Raw genomic sequence first — 18,729 nt, 5'->3', positions numbered from 1 at the left:
GTTATCTGTCTACAGAAGAGGTCTTCAAACTCGGCCCTGTTATGACTCATGGACTTCAACTCCCAGAATTCCTCAGCCAGGCACACTGGCTGAGGAATTCTGGGAATTGAAGTCCATGAGTCATAAAAGGGCCGAGTTTGAAGACCCCTGGTCTACAGCTTTTACATGGCAGTTCGTTCAGAGATAAACCTGTAGGAGGTTGTCGACAATTCAATGCAAACACATTTAAGGTATAGGATCAAAAACCTTTGAAGCACAACTCGTTACAGAGTGGCAGATGTTTTTCAGTATCATTTTTAAGGTGGGCAGAAGCAGATGCACACTTTGGAAGTTCCTTGCCATACTTTGTCACTGATGAGTCAAATAATAATAGGGTAAATATATGCATATTTTGCATACAAAGATTCAACTAAGCCCAAGTGGAGAAAGATTCCTGTCTCAGTCTAGGGAGAACTGCTCCAGAGTATGATTTGAATGAATGAAAGGGATTAGCAGTCATTTGATGACACATTTAAGGTATAGGATCAAAAACCTTTGAAGCACAACTCGTTACAGAGTGGCAGATGTTTTTCAGTATCATTTTTAAGGTGGGCAGAAGCAGATGCACACTTTGGAAGTTCCTTGCCATACTTTGTCACTGATGAGTCAAATAATAATAGGGTAAATATATGCATATTTTGCATACAAAGATTCAACTAAGCCCAAGTGGAGAAAGATTCCTGTCTCAGTCTAGGAGAACTGCTCCAGAGTATGATTTGAATGAATGAAAGGGATTAGCAGTCATTTGATGAAGTCATTTTCCGTTTCTTCTGAACAGCTGCCTTGGCAAGGTCACTGCACCCCAGTTCTTTTCTTCCTCAAGGCCTGTACAAACAGCGATGTCCTCAGCCCACTGTAAGCCGGCTGCAGGAAAATATACTTTTAATTTTATCTAGGAGCTTAGTTTAAGGTACGTAGGTTTTTTTTTCTTTCCATTTTATTTTAGTTATAATCGCTGTATCCAATTCACTGTATAGCGCTACTTTTTTTCCTCTTAATTTTGTGGGGGGGTTTTTTTGGTATTAAATAAGAACAATAATAAAACAGCTGAATAATTAGTAATCCACTGCATATGGTCTTTGGGACTTTTGCTTCCGTATGGTTTTACAGCTCATTTTCTTGCAGTGAAAATAAGAAGATGACACGAAAGAAAGCAGATGTTCTCGCCTTTCTGAAAACCCTGATAGGACGAAATTTCTGCTTTCTAAGTTTCTTCCTCCCACAGACGGTAGTCTTGTTTATGACTATTGTAAACATCTACGCCTTGTGAATAACTATAAATGACACTGACAACTTACAAATATATAAAATGTTTTATTATCTGTTCAGCAAAAGGGAACATGTAGTGAGGAATTTGTATAACCATGAAGACCCACATCATCACCACTCCCACCCCACCAGTTTTGATCTCCATAACTCCAGTGGTGACTTCCATTTATGTCAGATTGCTGGCCTGAAGCCAAAAACATGTACTGGTACCAACTAAGGGAACAGGCATGGTGTATCCAAAGGAGGATAGCACAATCCTACAATTTGCAAAGTGCTGTCAGCGCGATGAGAACTTTGATCCTGTGTTTGTTGAATTTGTCACTCAAATTCATCACTCTCTTCAGGTTCACGAGGTGGCTCACCAACGCGGACTGAAGGGGAGAAAGAAAAACTCAGGTTTCAACCGCTCATAGAATGATTTTTTCCCCGACTGCTCTTTAAGGGACTGATCTCAGCTAACAGTTTCTCACCTGTCCCAAAACTGGAACTCATAAATAGCACAATAGGATCATAAATCTGCCTGAGTTGCCTTCAGTCCATCTTTCCCAAAGCCAACTCCATCCTCTAGCTGTGATTGAGAGTTAAAATCTAATGCGTTGGCAAATACTAAGTTGGGAAAGAGTGGACTAAAGACCAGATGTTGCAATGTGTCAAAGAGCTTGGATTTAGTTTCTCGGGATGATTTTGTGCTATATTGGATAAAGGACAGACATCCTCTGAAAATAATGACTTCGTGTTTGTTTATTTACTTAAAACATTTCTACCCAAGGAAACCTGATCCAATTCAAAAGAAACTGGCTCAAAGCCCCTAAAAACTACACTAACAGCTCATCAAACAAACCCACCCCCATGCCAGAACACCATCCATCTCCCAGCTTTAGTGCCTGGATGAAGAGCCAAGTCTTCCAATAGGCTTGTTTAAGCTAAGGAGGTCAGGAAATGCAGCAATACATAATACACCACATAAGCCAGGTAGTCTTGGTCAGAGTAAAAAGGCAGGCCTGCTGCTTTTTCCCCATTTCCGCCTTGTGGAATGCCTCACATCTGCACTATTAACATGGCCTTTATTTCAAGGATCAGCAATACCAGAAGTGAAGGAAGTGTTTCAACCTGGGCATCTGTTGATGAATTTATTTATTTTTTCTCAAGAGAATTTTTTTCCCTCAGTTCATTTGGGATTAGGGAAAATTAATTCTGGGGGAAAAAAAGTAGTGAGACTCCAAATTTCTCCGATCATGATTGTTATGGCTGAACTGTGGGCATTAGTGAAATGTGGCAAGCTTGACTGTAAATGGGGAAAAAATGGGCAAGAATTGACTTTATGAAGTACTTTGCACAAACAGGAAATCAGGTGGTAAATCACCTGTACTGTACCACTCTGGACTATATGGTCAGAATGCACATGATTAAACATTCCTTCATATTCACCATGGCTATGCTTGGGATATATACAGTCTATTCTCTCTTTGTGTTGAGGAAAAAGAAGGGGACAATTAGCTTCCATCCCAATTTTTTAGGTGAAGGGATTTTTTCCAGGGAACTAAAACATTCTGTCCTGTATTTGGGAGAAGGCAAAAGCTTGCTACATTGCCTGCAGCAAATTAAGAAGAATCCCGGCTGGACAGCAGAAAGTATGGCCTTTGGGTCTAAAAGTGGGTCTACAAATGCTGTGGCAAAATCTGAGAGCTCAAACTTCTTATTTCACAGCATAGGATCAGAAGCTGTCTAACAATAGTCTGGGAAGAACTGTGGATGGCTTGGCAGGAAGTATATGTTTTAATAGGGTTCTGAACCAGTTTCTCTGATGGCAAAAAAGAGACCAAAGATAGCTTCTGAGTGAATCAGTTTTATAGAAAGTTTTTTTTTACTTTCCTTCTCTAGCACTGTTTTCAAATTTTACCTTATCATCATAATCATTTTCAAATACTCAGCCATTCAAGATCTCCTACACAGCCTGAGAATCTCTTTCTTCCAACTCCTGTCCTACCCCAAATGCCTTGTTTTTGACCCCGCTTGGTCTGTTTAAATAGCCTTAACATTCTGCTGTATAAGTAAAACCAGATTATACACATTAGGTAAGGAAATAAATTTGACTTCAGATCCGTTTTCTTTCTGTTTGAATCTTGCAAAACCTGAGATTTAAGTTCAGAAATTTCTGACAAGGCATAATCCAGCAACTGAGAATGAACAAAATGAATAGATCCTAACTATTAAGCAAGGCTTTAAACACTCAATTCTCATGTGGGCTATAAATTTGCACTGCTTAACAGATCCTCAGGAATTCATTTCCAGATATACCGTATATTCAACCTGAAAATACAGACGTCAGGGCAGAGATTAAAATGCAGCCATTGCTTCTACAGGGGCTTTACATATTTGAAGTAAACAACTTGTGCACAGCAAGTCAGGAATGTCACACCTGTTGTTCCTATTGTTTGGCTTTCCTACATTAAAAAAGGTCCAGACTTATCTGCAATGTATAGGGTCACAGCATTTAAAGCACATAAACCATCATGACGTATTCCATTCAGATTTGTCTATGCAAGCTTCAGACAAAAGTAACCTTGCTCTTGTTATCACGTTTTCATCTATTGATCTTAAAGCCTACTTAATATTTTTGACTCTGACATGAAAATAAGGGAGGATAGTTTTTGATACCTCTCTACTGAGCACGCTGATTGATGAGGTAGAACTGGACAATGATGACTGGAACTGAACTGCCCTTCTTGAAATTTCACTCCCTAATTTAACAGAACCGGTTTGGAGATTGAATAGTGCACCCTCCAACTGCACAGCATTGCAGAGATGGGGCTGTTACCTTCTCCTGAAGGTGTAGAGGCAAGCACACCCAGGCTGTCAAGCGCCCCCTCGTGATAGAGTGCCAGCCGTTCCATCATGCGCCTCCGTGCTGGGTTGATGACAATCTGAGGGGCAGAGTCACCTGCAAAGAAAGAAAGGAGACCATCACTAAGAGACAGCCTACCTGGATCATCAAACTGGGGCTCTTAACTGAAGAGCTGGATTAGTGTCTCTCTCTTGAAGTGAACCAGATAGGAATCACAACTAGATGAGCTAATTCTTTATTGTAAAGCTATACTGACAGAATCTTGCAAGTATGAAAAGCACAGTCCTCTCCCCCACCTTCCCCCGTCTCCTTTACAGCCAGAGAAACGAGAGGGTCTCTTCTGAGCCTTTTGCCACATCCACTATCCAACTGCAGGCTATGCTGTCTCTTATCTGACAGTTCCCTTGGCAGCATCTCTCAAGGTCTTTCCCACAAATCATTCGGATTGGCAATAGTGTCACTTAGCTGCTCTCCAGGCACCAACCCGGGTATTTTTTGTTGCCAGATTTTTATTTATTTATTTTTATTTTAATCCCATTTATATCCTGCTCTTCTCTGAAGACTCAGGGCGGCTTACAATTTAAGCACAAACCAATGTGCTTAGCAATAGCCTTCATTCTATGTATATGCCTGCTTATTAGGGCTTTTGCCCCCCCCCCCAAGCGGCATTATTACAAAGTCAGCTTATTGCCCCCAACAATCTGGGTCCTCATTCCAGATGAAGCAACCTTTACATTTTGAGCTTCTTAAAAGGCACTTTGGTTTCAGCATTGCTTTTAAGTTGTTAAGTACCTTCACTCCTACTTTAACACATTCGTATTGCTATCCTATTAAAGCTCTAAGTCTTACTGAGAACATACATTGAAATAAAATAAGAACAGCAAAAGATAGTAAAATGTTAAAATGAGGGTGCTTGAAAGTTACCAGATGTAGGGTTGGGTGGAAATGGTGCAGAACCACCAAGGAAGAAATGCATTTTTAAAAAGCTGCAGCCCAGCATAGCTGCCAATGATTAAAACAAAATTGACCAAACAAGCTATAAAACATCAGATGGACAGGTCAAGTAATTAACATGGATGTGGACCAGTATTTAAAGCCATGTTAGGCCATGGCTCCAACTTGCTCCATATGCATGACACAGACCCAAAGGCCACATCTTGCCAGGATTTGAGACAGCCCTTTCCTTGCCCAACTGGAGATTCTAGAGCAGACGTGTCAAACTCGCAATGTCACATGACGTCGTGCAATGTGTCGGGACAGTTTTGCCATTGCCGGCAATGGGATGGGCGCAGCTTCCGGATGACGCATCCGGCCCACGGGCCCGCAGTTTGACACCCCTGTTCTAGAGGCTGAAACTGGGTGCTTAACAAATCAGGTTTTGTGTCATATAGTATCTGATTTCAAAATACATTCCACAACTAACTGATTAATTGCATCATTCCTTCCAACTGACAGCAAAGCATAGGAGGGAAAATATTTCAGTCTATTACATTTACATACACACCCTCGATAACAAAGTGCCCGCAGCCCACAGTTGTTATTTTTATTTTAAAAAAAACTTGGAATTTCTACCTATATTATAGGCATTAACTGGACATCTGTACTTGTTGTAACAAGGACACATTAAAAGTATTCCAAACAAATGCCTTAACTATTGAACTTAGCTGATCCAGTAAAGGTTGTTGTTTCTCAATCATTTTTCTAATTAGCAAATATTTCATCGTGCTTAATAAATACTTTAAATTTCCAACCTTAGTGACTTCCAGCTCTTTGGTGTTCAGCTCACTGGATTTCCCAAGCAGTGCAGCCATTGCTGAAAATTCTGAGCTGAAGTCTATACATCTGGTAGTTGATATACACTGCTTTAAATATATGACTGTTATTTGCTGCCACATGGCTTTGATGATATATAATGTTGTCTGCTTACATTTGGCTTGTCATCTTGTGTGAACCCCACCCTTTTATGGCTTCCTGTTATCTGCTTAGCCGGCTTGATCATTCTGTCTGGCAAAGCCTCTGAATGGAGTGGGAGAAAGAGACGTCTGCAGAATATCGTACCTAACTGGCCCATAGACACACTTTCTCTGGCCCCACTTCTGTCGCTCAACAGTTTGGAGTAGCCCTGTAGGCTTTCATCACTTTCCTCGGGTTCATTAAGAGGCTTGGATGAATAGTAGTCTTCTTGGGGGGTGTGAAGTGGCTGTGGAGGCAGCTGTAAGGACGCAGAAGATGTCCCATAGAGGAGTAACTGTAGCCTCTCTAGCTCTTGGTAGACCTGCAGGATAGAAAGAATAGTTACATACTTATTGCTTCTTAAGAACAACATCTGGCAAATAAAACAACTCGCTCATTCTCCCATTTCCCAGTCAAAGCCAATGTGATCATATAAGCAAGCTCCTTTGAACAGGAAGTCCCATTCACTCCAGAGTTCACTTACTGTCTGATAGACAGCCTTACGAGATACCTGAAAATCTGCAAACAACATAGTGAATAAATGCCTTCAGAAATCGTGGGCGCTCCATCACTGGAGATTTTTAATAAGAGACTAGACAGTCGCTTGTCTGAGATGGTACAGGTTCTCCTGCTTGAGCAGGGGGCTGGACTAGAAGACCTCCAAGGTCCAATTCAGTCCTATTCTATTCTATTCTATTCTATTCTATTCTATTCTATTCTATTCTATTCTATTCTATTAATTCTACTGACACTCCTTCACTTATATTTATGGTAAATGAGGAACAAATAGCTATCGACGATAGGAAGCAGCAGAAAAAAAAGAGACTCAATATAACTTGGCATTTATCCACCGTCGCTTCCCCATTCACCATCTTTAATTCTTTCAACCTAGAATTCACACACTAGTTCCATATGAAAACAGCACTCTATGGTGACAGTAGCATTATCAACAGAAATAGAATATTTCTGGACTGGAATTTGGATATTGCTTCATTTTAACCCAACACTCTTAATCAGTGGTCATGTCAGCCGAGAAAGAAATTTAGCAACATCTGGAAGACCAATGGTTCCCCCTTCCTGGATCCTTCTAGTTGCAGGTCCTATGGAATGAGTATAGATAGATGACAAAATAAACATAACAAAGACGAGGGAGGGAGGAATGGTGGGTGGGTTATGTGTGTGTATGTGTGTCTCTTCTCTCCTTGCACCACCATGAATATGTCATCCCTCTTTCATTTACACTGTATGGTCATCCCAGAAACCTCAGGAAATAAAAAAGACAAACAGATATTTCTATTCATATATAATGAAGTCAAATCAGTTGGAAAGTATCTGAAAACCTAAAAAAAATTCTCAGCTCTGTAGTTCTCCCGCCGAGGGTAAACAGAAGTATTCTTATGTCTCTAAATGGTTTCTAGACATTAAAAAACAGATAATTATTTCTCAGTGACTCATTCACAAATCGGGGCCAACTTTGGATAAAATTTTACAGCACTTACTATGATCTCAGTCAAATGAATTAGAATCCTCTTAGATTTTAAGACAAGTAATAGTTTGCACTTGCATGCACAAATCAAATAAATTTCAGGGGGGAAAAACACAAGACTTTTCTGATGCCAACCAACTGATACGAACCCCCAGGCTTGGTGTGGAATATTTCTAAAATTTCCACTTTCCAAGTACACAAAAGGGCACATCAGGCACAGATATAGACAGGGCTACGGAGATGTTCAAAGAAAGGGATTTAAAAGAGAAGGGGGAAGGAAGCACTACTATGTATTATTTACACACACACACACACACACACACACACACACACACACACACACACCTGAAACAACAGCATAAAGCAGTCAGTATATGTGAAAAGAAAACAGATTCAGAAAGTAACATACACAAAACATGCACGATTGTGCCAGATTTTCATGGATGTTCAAAATTTTTCCTGATTCTCTGAAACAAAGGTTTAAAGTTAAAAGCTTTGTTGCAGCAAAGCAAATGCCAAAGGAAACAAGAGACTTAGTATTCTAAATCTAATGTTTGTTCTCTTACTTCAGCCATTGAAGGGCGGCGCTTGGCTCGCTGGTGGAGACAGCAACAAGCCAACTTTCCTAGTGTTTTGCCCAGTTGCTCTGGACAGGGGCCAGGCCGTAGATCTACATGTTTTTGGTAGAGGTGACTGCCAAGCTGAAATGCTTTCGTATGACTGGAAGAAGTTGTGGTAGTTGACAGATGGGTTTCTTGCTCCTCTTCATCACTTACCAGATCCTTCTGAAAGCACAAACATGGACAAGCAATTGTAAAAAGTCAAGCTGCATGTGACAGAATGAATTAGGATAAGATGAGAGAGTTGCTCACCAAGTACTTGCTGTGTCCATGAGAATCTACTTCCATAGGTCGTCTTCCAGTCAAGAGTTCTAGAAGAACCTGACAGGGATGAAAAAAGATTATTTTGAACTATTTATAGGTAAAATACCACTAAAATGGGCACTTTGTTCTTTTCTCATACTTCAGTACAGGCTGCGAGGTGACCAGAGCACAGAATTTCATTATAGGATTAAGTCATCCTAGGATAAAGCTGATCAGATATATAACAAAGGACCATTTTGTGTCAGGTTTTCCAACCAGCCCTTTTCATAAGAGCTCAGAGATCAATGGAATTATTTCCAACTAACCTTTAATTCAACTGCTCTGAAAGTCGGATTCCATTTTCCCCAGAAGTCAAAGCAAACAATATTAGGTTCTAACAGGATTTTCCTCCTGCCTTAATAAAATATAGCTGTATTCAGGGCTTTTTTTCTAAAAAAAAAAGGTGCCGGAACACTCATCTTGGCGGGTGCAGGAGGCGGGGGGGGGTGGCACTGCTGCAGTCACGGGTGCGAGGGGTGTTGGTGGCGGGCTGCCCCCTGGGGCCGGAGCCAGCACAGCTGGTGCTGTGGGAGCAGCGGGGCCCGCTCTATATGGCTGGGCTGCGCGGGGCGTGCAGTGGAGGCAGAGTGGGCCAGACGATGCAGGGCGGCCACTTAGGCGCGCAGGGCGAGGCAACGGTGACACAGGTCCAGCCTGGCTGACACGGGTGAGCACAAGGAAGTAGTGCACATGGACTCTACAGAATCCACCTCCCACTCCTTGTCCTCTGTTACTTACCTAGTTGAGATGGTGTAGTTGGGCAACAGTAAGGGATCCAAAGTTCCTGCCAACTCACCTTCGTTGCAGACAACTTGCCGGTGCAACGTTTGCCGGCCAGGTCTTTTGGCGTGCTCAGCAGCAATTCCTATTGGCTTTCGAAAGCCAATAGAGGGAGTAGCATAGCTTGTGCAAAAGCATTTTTGTGTGTGTGTGCAAAAAAAGGTGCCGGAACACCATTCTGAACGTTCTATGAGAAAAAAGCCCTGCTTTTATGTTTTAATCTTCTGATTTTAAAAATATTTTTTTCTATTGTAAGTTGCCCCAAACCTCGCCATGTGGATTGCATACAAATATTATATAATCGGTAAAGAAAGGTAGAACATATGTTAAATATACATCAAATGATAATATGCTTCCCTACAAAGTCAATTCTTGCTCAATGACAGACCAAGGAGTTAACTTGGAAAAGCAAGAGGAAAGTCTAGAAGAGATCTGTGCAACTTGTAGAAGGGAAAGGCCCACACTGATAAATTAAAAATCTTTGTGGTCTGCAAAAGAATGCTGGTGGGCTAATCAATGATTTGGTGACTAGAGGAGCATCTACAGTGTTGGAGCTTGTGGTCATGGTAAGCTATGGAGGCACTAGTCAACATGACTTTCAGGGCAGTGGTGGTGATTTTATTATTATTATTTTTTTAAAAGTCTGTGCTCTGTCCAAGGGTGCTTGGTAGGCTGCATGTACAGGCCTGGTCTAGAATTTATTTTGGAGCATTCAGCTATCTAGAGCAGGCATGTCAAACTCATTTTGTTTGAGGCAACTTCTTATAAAAGACTTGCCATTTGTTTTAATAAAATAATTTAAATCAATTTTTCACTTGATTTCAAATTAAATGAATTATATTGGTTGACAGTGAGATATTTTTTTAGTACAATTGCCAAATGCAATAAACTGGTTTTAGGTATATGTTACTGGAAGGAAAAAGCAATCCCTGCTGTGTTACTGATCCCAGAGAAGCATTTGCATGTATGCAGGGATCCTTAGGGTGCCATAGTTATGGATGAGAAATACTGGTTGCAAAGTTGGCATTTCTGGATGTAATACAGATATTTTGGACTTATTTTTGTTTCTTTGCATGTTTGATATTTTTAAAAAGGCATATGCTACTGACTATGCTTATGCACATATGTAACATCTTTTGCTAGGATACATGACTACTGCTTGTCCAGAATGTTAAAAGTGAAAGATTGTGAATAAACAAAATTTTAATGTACTGATAATACCCCCAGAAATTATTTTAGCCTTTTAAATAAATGTTGTTATTGATGTTAAGCTCACCATGGAAAACATCATATATTGTTATGTATATACTAGGTTAATTATTTAAAGACTGAAGTGCAACATAAGTAGATTCTAAATAATCTATTTTTCAAAACACACAACAGTCCAAACAGTAAAAGTCCAAATTAAGAATATTTCATTCTTAAGAATTGTTTATTTAAAGTGGTTTAGTTGTAATAGATGATTATAGATGCAAAAAGGCTACTGCTAAGCTTGTAAGCCGCCCTGAGTCTTCGGAGAAGGGCGGGATATAAATGGAATTAAAAAAAAATAGTTTTCAAGAGTATTTACAAAAGTTACTATTTTTTTCTAGCATCAGCTAAATTAGACATATTACATTGTGAAAAATGTTTCTCATTTCTTTCCTTATTGATTTATTGATTTCATTGAACAGATGTTAACATAGGAAATAGATTATTTTGTTATCTAATTTTACCTTCCAAAAGACAGAAGCAGATGAAAAATGTGAGGTTCTTTTCTTTTGGCTTTTTTGAATTAGCTGTTTTAGATTCTAAAAGTTTAGTTCCTAAAGAAGTAACCTTGTAAATAATTTCAATGTCATCTAGTGCAGGGTAGGCAAACTTGGCTCTTTTATGACTCAAGGACTTCAACTCCCAGAATTCTTGAGCCAGCATGGCTCAGCTTGGAAACCTCTCTCTTTCCCCTCAGCGTGGCTGACTCAGGATTTCTGGGAGTCCATGAGTCATAAAAAAGAGCCAAGATTGCAATAGGCTTTCCAAACCCAATAGAGGCAGCTTTTTTATTTTATTTTTTTGCAAAAAAAAAAAAAAGGTGCCGGAACGCTGTTCTGAGCGTTCTATGAGAAAAAAGCCCTGGCTTTATTGTATACAGTTTTAAATCTTTGAAGACTCTCAATCCTAATATTAATTCAAACTTTATAATGTGTATTAGCCAGCACTCATAAAAATCACCATTAAAACATCATAATTATAAATGGGTATCATTGCAATCCATTTGGTCAAATCAAATACAATTTATGTTGTTATTACTATTATTATACACAATACCAACTCTGAATCCTTTAATGATCTACAAAATGCCTCAAATCTTATAAGTCAAAATCTAAAACAATTATAAAATATAATTACATAAATATTTTGGCCATGACAACTCTGCATCACATAGCTGAAGTAAAAAGGTTTGCCCATTAATTTAAGCAATCACACAAGTAGTATTTTTTCCCCCTGACATGTTGAGTCAGAATGTGTAATGCGATACTTAAGTAGGTCTGCATATAATGGACAAAGTAAAATTACAACTTTATTTTAATTGTGCCCAAACCATCTTAAGTTTCCTAGGGAAAGAAGATATTCTACCAAAACTAGAAGCGGCTCCCTGGCCATTATTGAATGGATTTAATAGACACACACTATTACAATATGTGAGTACGAAAGTTACCTTAAGAGAAAGTTATTTTTAGAGAATTGTCTAAAGCAGGGCTTTTCAACCTTTTCACCCATTGTACCACTTTTAGGATAAGGCAATATCTGAGTACCACCAGTCACCCAGCAAGGTGTCAAAAACTTAACCAAAAAAAAAAGAGGAAAAAAATGATAAAGTACAAGTAGTCCTCGACTTACAACAATTCGCTTAGTGACTGTTCGAAGTTACAATGGCACTGAAAAGTGAATTATGACCATTTTTCACACTTATGACTGTTGCAGCGTCCCCAGGGTTATGTGATTTACATTCGGATGCTTGGCAACTGATTCATACTTATAACATTCAGTGTTCCAGGGTCATGTGATCAATGGCCAGGTCATCACTCAGATTGTGGGGTGCCTGTGGGGGGGATCCGTGGGTCTCTGGTGGAGGGGAGTGAGACTGGGATGGGTGCCTTCCCTCTCTCCCATTGTCCCTTTCTTCTTTCTTTCCTTTCCTTCTCTCCCTCTTTGGCCCTTCCTTCCTTCCCTCCCTCCCTCCCTCCCATTTTCCTGTGCTACGCCGCCCAGATCCCAGCCTGGTTTTGGCAGGTAGCAGAGCATTCTCACCCACACAGAGCGGCCGGGCAAAGTAAAACCACTGACATCACGTCCCTGCCTGCGCACGCACACAGGCAGGGTGGGGATGTCACCGGTTTATCTCCTGTTTTCAGGCACATACATTACGAACTCGCTACTTCTCCCAGTCATTTTTCCCCTACCGGAGCCCAGCGTTTGAGCCAGTTCCCCAATCCTCTCCGTGTACATCGTTCTTCCCATAGGTCTCCCCAGCACTGTCAAGAGATACCCATTTCTGGCCGCATTGCTGCCGTTCTTAAGCTACATTTGCACCCGCCCGAAGGAAGAGTGACGCTTTTCTCCCTCCTCCAAAGGAAACAAACCCGCATCGCCACCAAGTCACCCTTCCTTCAGGCCAAGTAATCTCTAGGCCCAACTTTGAGACTGTTTTAGCCTGAAGCAGAGAGTCGTAGAGCTGCGTCACTCTCACCATTTGGATTCTACTTTTATGCCCCGGGAGCAGCTTGCCTTGCAAACCTCTGATATATAACACAAGGGGAAACGCGCTGCAAAGGCGCGTCTCGCAGAGTCTTTCCCAAGCGATGCCTGCGCTCCAGTGCTGCAGAAAAAAAGCGCTGCATTTCTCACCAGTGCAGGCAGCCCGGGTCCTGTGAGAGGATGAGTGGGAATGAAGCAGCCCTTGGGTCTGTGCTGCGGAAAAGCCGCAAGCGCCAGTGTCGCCTGGGCTCCTGCCTGGCTCGCTTGCGGAAAAGAGGCTGCTTGCATAATGAGCTGGGCAGTAGCCCAGGATCAGCATTTCTGAGCGGGATTTCTAAGCACGACTCAGCTGATCCCGGGCTCCTGCCCGGCTCACTTGCCTGCGAAAAAGAGGCTGCTTGCTAAGTGAGCCCGGGATCAGCTGAGTCGCGCTCAGAAATCGCGCTCAGAAATGCTGATCAGGGCTCCTGCCTGGCTCACTTGCTTGTGGAAAATAAGCTCTTGCTAAGTGAGCTGATCCTGATCCTCAATTGGGAAGATGGCAGATTACACATTCTAAGCAGAAGCAGAATACACCTGATGATTTTATAGAAATGAATACAGGCTGTTGAACAGATCAACTTAGAATTTCCCTCCACTTCTACGACATATCCTGTCCTCATCATACAATTTGAAATACAAGTAGTTCTCAACTTATAACCATTCATTTAGCAACTGTTCGAAGTTACAATGGAGCTTAAAAAGTGACTTAGTCCTCGCACTCAAGACTGTCATATTCACATAGTCATGTGATCTAAATTCAGGCCACTGGCAACTAGCATGTATTTACAACCGTTGCACTGTCCCAGGGTCACATGATTGCCTTTTGTGACTTTCCCACCAGCTTCCAACAAAAGTCAATGGGCAAGCCGGATTCATTTAATAACTGCATGATTCATTCAAACTGCAGTGATTTGCTAACAACTGTAGCAAAAAGGTTGTAAAATTGGGTATAACTTACTTAAAAACCGGCTTGCTTAGCAATAGAAACTGGTCACGATTGTGGCACAAGAGCTCCCTGTAACATTCCTGCTCCCACATTACTCACCACACCGAAGCTGAATATATCAATAGCAGTAGAAAGCGTCCCAGTCCGTACATATTCAGGAGGTAGATAGGCCAATGTACCCCTCACAGTCTGGGTCTGGCCCAGCGAACTGCTTATTCCTCCCTGCTTTGGCCGGCGGCTGAATCGTGCCAATCCAAAATCAGCCAGCCGTGGATTGAGTGCTGCATCCAGAAGGATGTTAGAGCTGTATATGACAGGAAAAGACAGTTTTGTCATGGTTGATGTTACCTAATTTGGTAACGAAATATCTGCAAGAAAGCCACCAAGCTCAGAGGGCACTGGGGGACCCTACAGTTCCTTCTCAAACGCCCATATATAATAAGCATGACCAGGGAATACCTCCTCCAAATTTTCATCTTCTTGTTTGGAGACTTGAAGACTCAGTGTTATCCCCAAATACCAGTTACAGGGGAAAGGAATATGCATCCTATCTGTGAGCATCCCAGAAGCATTTGGCTGACCATGATGAGAAAAAAACAACCCTGGACTAGAGGAAATTACCCAGTGGGGTAATCTTAGGTCATTATGAAAACGAGAGGAATCAAGATATCAAGATATGCACACAGCATAAAGGATGATGAACAGAAAATCCTTGTGAGTCAGAAAAGTTATTTTGCCTTGGAAACCACTAATTTCAGCTTTGCTTCAATTTGCATTACTCTTCCCAATACAGTGTTCAATGAATTAGATAGCTCCTTGAACTAGACACTTCTCCAATACATGCAGAAAAAAAACATATAAAATAATAACGTAAGCACAGACATCACATAAAAATTGGCATTTAATCATTTAACCAAGGCATTTCAGATTTTGTTAATCACAATTCTCTGCAGCTCCAGTCAGCCTGGCTAATGGTGTAGAATGCTAGGGATTGGAGTTTAGTAATGTGAAAGACCATAGGCTTCTCAGTTCAACTACTATTGTGATTGCACAATGTTCATTGTCTATTTTCATTCTCTTGAACAATCATTCCCCCCTCGCCCCCATATTGAAGCACAGTAGATAAAGAAGCGTTAAACATCTCTCTCCTCACCCGAAAAGCAGATATTTTCACATTTAAACAAAACACAATGCATTAGTTATGTTCACATCTCACTCTAGGAGATGATTTCCCCTCCATTCTCTTACCTCTTGACATCTCCATGGATAAGGCTAGGTGAGTCACTATGTAGAAACTGAATAGCTCTAGCAGTGCCCAGAGCCACATGTAAACGTTGGGTCCAAGAGAGACAAGCACCAACCTAAAAAGTTCAAAATACATTCAAGGACAGGAGTGATCCTGAAGGACCTGTTTGCCAGAACAGACTACTTTTAAATAGAGAGGACAAATTCAGCTAGGTACCTGGCCATGTAAATGATCTTCCAAGGATCCCTTGGGCAGAAAGACATAGACAAGGCAAAAGCATCCCTGCTCAGCACAGTAACCAGCAAACTCTACGATATTAGGATGGCGGAACCTAAGTTACAAGTGAGACAGTATTAAAAGGCAGTAGTTCCAACTCAACCCACCCTTGTTCCCATGATTCTCTAGCACTGCCTTCTCCAATTTGGCACCCTCCTAAGGTGCTGGATTTGGGGAGATGAAATCCAAGACATCTGAAGGACACCAGAACAACCCTCAACCCATTATTCCATTTCTGGGATCTCACAGTACATCCAACATAAACTTTGGCTCTTACCGGGAAAGTTTTTCCACTTCTGTGACAAAACTATTCTTTATTACAGTCCAGTCCAGCTCTGCTTCCTGTCAGTTAGTTTAAGGGAGATTTGGGGGGGGGGGGGGAAGGAAGGAAGATGTATAAGTCACCATTAGCTGGACTAAATGAAAAAGAATTCTGGGTGGTACAAAGGAGCGGGATCCTTGCTTAGCAACTAAGCACCACATATATATGAAAAACCAAGCCATATCACACTGAAGGCCAATCTCCATGGCTATCACAATCCTGGGCTGCAAAGAGTTCATGCCCAATCTTATTCATAGGAGATGGTATATTAGAGGTGCAGGAGCCAAGTCTAACAAATTTTACGGTTCATCATTCCATGAGAGAGAGGAATTCAGTGGAAATAAACATAAAATAAAAAGTGTGAGTATAATACCCAATGGAAATACCTCCTTGAGCCGTTTCACAGCATAGACAGTGTTGCGCAATCGGGCCTGGTAGACGCAGCCAAAACCTCCTTCACCAATCTTGAGATGTTCAGAGAAGTCGTCTGTAGCTTGGCGCAACTCTTGTAACTGCCACTCAAAAGGACACGTGGAGGGCAGAGATTCAAGGCCCTGGAACAAGGTGGGCAGACATACCATAAACAGGATGAAAAGGCATCCCTTCTCTCCAAAATACCGCTCCTAAATATAGGTGTGCTTTATTACAGTAATTCTGAAGCATAAGCATTTTATACAGGAGCTGCTTCTTTGGCTGCTGATTGCTTCTCCTCCTCCTCAAAGGGAGAAATGGAAGCAGCAACCTTTCAAAGACCAAAAAGTCATTTTTGCTTCAGATCAGTTGGAAGTAAGTTAGTGTAGCAGAGAGTGGCCTCAGAGAAACTCTAATCCTGTTTCCAGATGAACAAAGTGAAAGAGATTAAATGAAGAAGATACTTAAAAAGGTAAACTGAAGCTTAAAGTGAATAAGGAAAAGACAGAAAATAAATAGAAAAAAGAAAGACAAAACACTAAAAGGTGAAAATTCTTTATAAAAATTTAACAACTCTTCCAAAATCTTAATAAGTAGATTTGTGTTATATTCATATACATTAAGCTAGGGAAAAGGAATAAGCATGCCAAACACCAAAAAAGTATTTATGACAGAAATTCCTAATTTCTAAACCAGGAATCTTGATTTGAGTGTCAGACTCTTAGACACCTGCTCAAAGTTAAGGAAATAACAACAACAACAATAATAATAAAGTTGGAAGGGACCTTCCAACCCCCTGCTCAGGCAAACGGCTATCCAGTCTCTTCTTAAAAACTTCCAGTGTTGGAGCATTCACAGCTTGTGGAGGCAGGTTGTTCCACTGATTAATTGTTCTAACTGTCAGGAAGTTTCTCCTTAGTTCTAGGTTGCTTCTCTCCTTGACTAGTTTCCATCCATTGTTTCTTGTCCTGCCTTCAGGTGCTTTGGAGAATAGCTTGACTCCCTCTTCTTTGTGGCAGTCCCTGAGATATTGGAAGACTGCTATCATGTCACCCCTATTCCTTCTCTTCATTAAATTAGACATACCCAATTCCAGCAGCCGTTCCTTATATGTTTTAGCCTCTAGTCCCCTAATCATCTTTGTTGCTCTTCTCTGTACTCTTTCCAGAGTCTCAACATCTTTTTTACATTGTGGTGACCAAAACTGGATGCAGTATTTCAAGTGTGGCCTTACCAAGGCATTGTAAAGTGGTATTAATACTTCACGTGATCTTGATTTTATCCCTCTGTAAATGCAGCCTAGCACTGTGTTGGCTTTTTTGGCAGCTGCAGCACACTGCTGGCTCATATTGAAGTGATTGTTCACTAGGACTCTGAGATCCCTCTCAGTTACTACTATTGAGCAAGGTACCACCTATACTATACCTGTGCATTTGGTTTTTCTTACCTAAATGCAGAACCTTACTTTTTTCACCACTGAATTTCATTTTTTTAGATAGTGTCCAATGTTCAAGTCTGTCAAGATCCTTCTGTATCTTAAGCCTATCTTCTGGAGTGTTTGCTATTCCTGTCAGCTTGGTGTCGTCTGCAAATTTGATGAGTTCCCCATCTATCCCCTCATCCAAATCATTGATGAAGATGTTGAAGAGCACTGGGCCCAGAACAGAGAGCCCTGGGGCACCCCACTACACACTTCCCTCCATGTAGATGCAGTTCCATTGAGGACCACACGCTGAGTACGGCCGGTCAGCCAGCTACGAATCCATCTGGCGGTGATGCTGTCTAACCCACATTTTCCTATCTTATCAAGTATAGAAGTATATAATTTACTGAAGTCCAAGTAAATTATATCCACAGCATTCCTCTGGCCCACTAATTTTATCACCTGGTCAAAGAATGCAATAAGATGATCTGTTTTTGACAAACCCATGTTGGCTTTTGGTAATGACTGTTTGCCTCTAGGTGTTCGCTGATTTGTTGCTCGAATCAATGCATGTACTGTACATGTTAGAAGAATTAGAAAATTAGAAATGAATGGTATTAAGAGAGTAAGGTATAGGTCACAGGGGTCAAACTTGCCACGTCATGTGTCACGACGTATCGTGACTGTTTTTGCATTGCTGGGAATGGGGTGGGCGTGGCTTCAGTATGATGAAACTTGCCCACGGACCGGCAGTTTGACACCCCTGGTATAGGTAGTCCTTGTTTAACAACTATCTGTTATGCAACCATTCAAAGTTATGCTAGCACTGAACAAATATACTTACAACCGGTCCTGGAAATTCTGGCCATCCCAGCATCCCTATGGTCACATGATCTGGATGCTTGGCAACTACCACGCAATTACAATGGTTGCAGCATTCCACGATCATATGATAGCTATTTGTGATCTTCCCTGATGGTTTCTCACAAGCAAAGTCAATGGAGAAGCCAGGAGGGAAGGTTATAAGTCA

General features: G+C 41.2%; 1 protein-coding gene across 2 annotated transcripts in view; it reads right to left on the bottom strand.

Annotated features, from left to right (window-relative positions):
* Window positions 1-1,450: 1,450 nt before the first annotated feature.
* Window positions 1,451-18,729, bottom strand: part of IRAK1 (interleukin 1 receptor associated kinase 1) — a 34,706-nt gene continuing 17,427 nt past the window's right edge. The window contains exons 5-14 of one of the 2 annotated variants that reach the window (XR_014025280.1): window positions 16,252-16,419; window positions 15,821-15,885; window positions 15,484-15,598; window positions 15,270-15,382; window positions 14,121-14,325; window positions 8,465-8,533; window positions 8,159-8,377; window positions 6,081-6,428; window positions 4,127-4,249; window positions 1,451-1,679 (exon numbers count right to left, since the gene is read on the bottom strand). Coding sequence is in view for 1 of the 2 variants with exons in the window: in XM_081318804.1 (XP_081174930.1) it covers window positions 1,627-1,679; window positions 4,127-4,249; window positions 6,212-6,428; window positions 8,159-8,377; window positions 8,465-8,533; window positions 14,121-14,325; window positions 15,270-15,382; window positions 15,484-15,598; window positions 15,821-15,885; window positions 16,252-16,419 (1,347 nt within the window). In the remaining variant the exon portion in view is untranslated. The remainder of the gene's footprint in view (window positions 1,680-4,126; window positions 4,250-6,080; window positions 6,429-8,158; window positions 8,378-8,464; window positions 8,534-14,120; window positions 14,326-15,269; window positions 15,383-15,483; window positions 15,599-15,820; window positions 15,886-16,251; window positions 16,420-18,729) is intronic. The other variant, XM_081318804.1, reaches the window with a different exon arrangement.

The sequence above is a fragment of the Vipera berus genome, assembly GCF_964194415.1.
Source record: "Vipera berus genome assembly, chromosome: 2".
Lineage (NCBI taxonomy): Eukaryota > Metazoa > Chordata > Lepidosauria > Squamata > Viperidae > Vipera > Vipera berus.
Note: the sequence above shows the minus strand (reverse complement) of the source record. Positions and strands in the feature narration are given on the sequence as shown.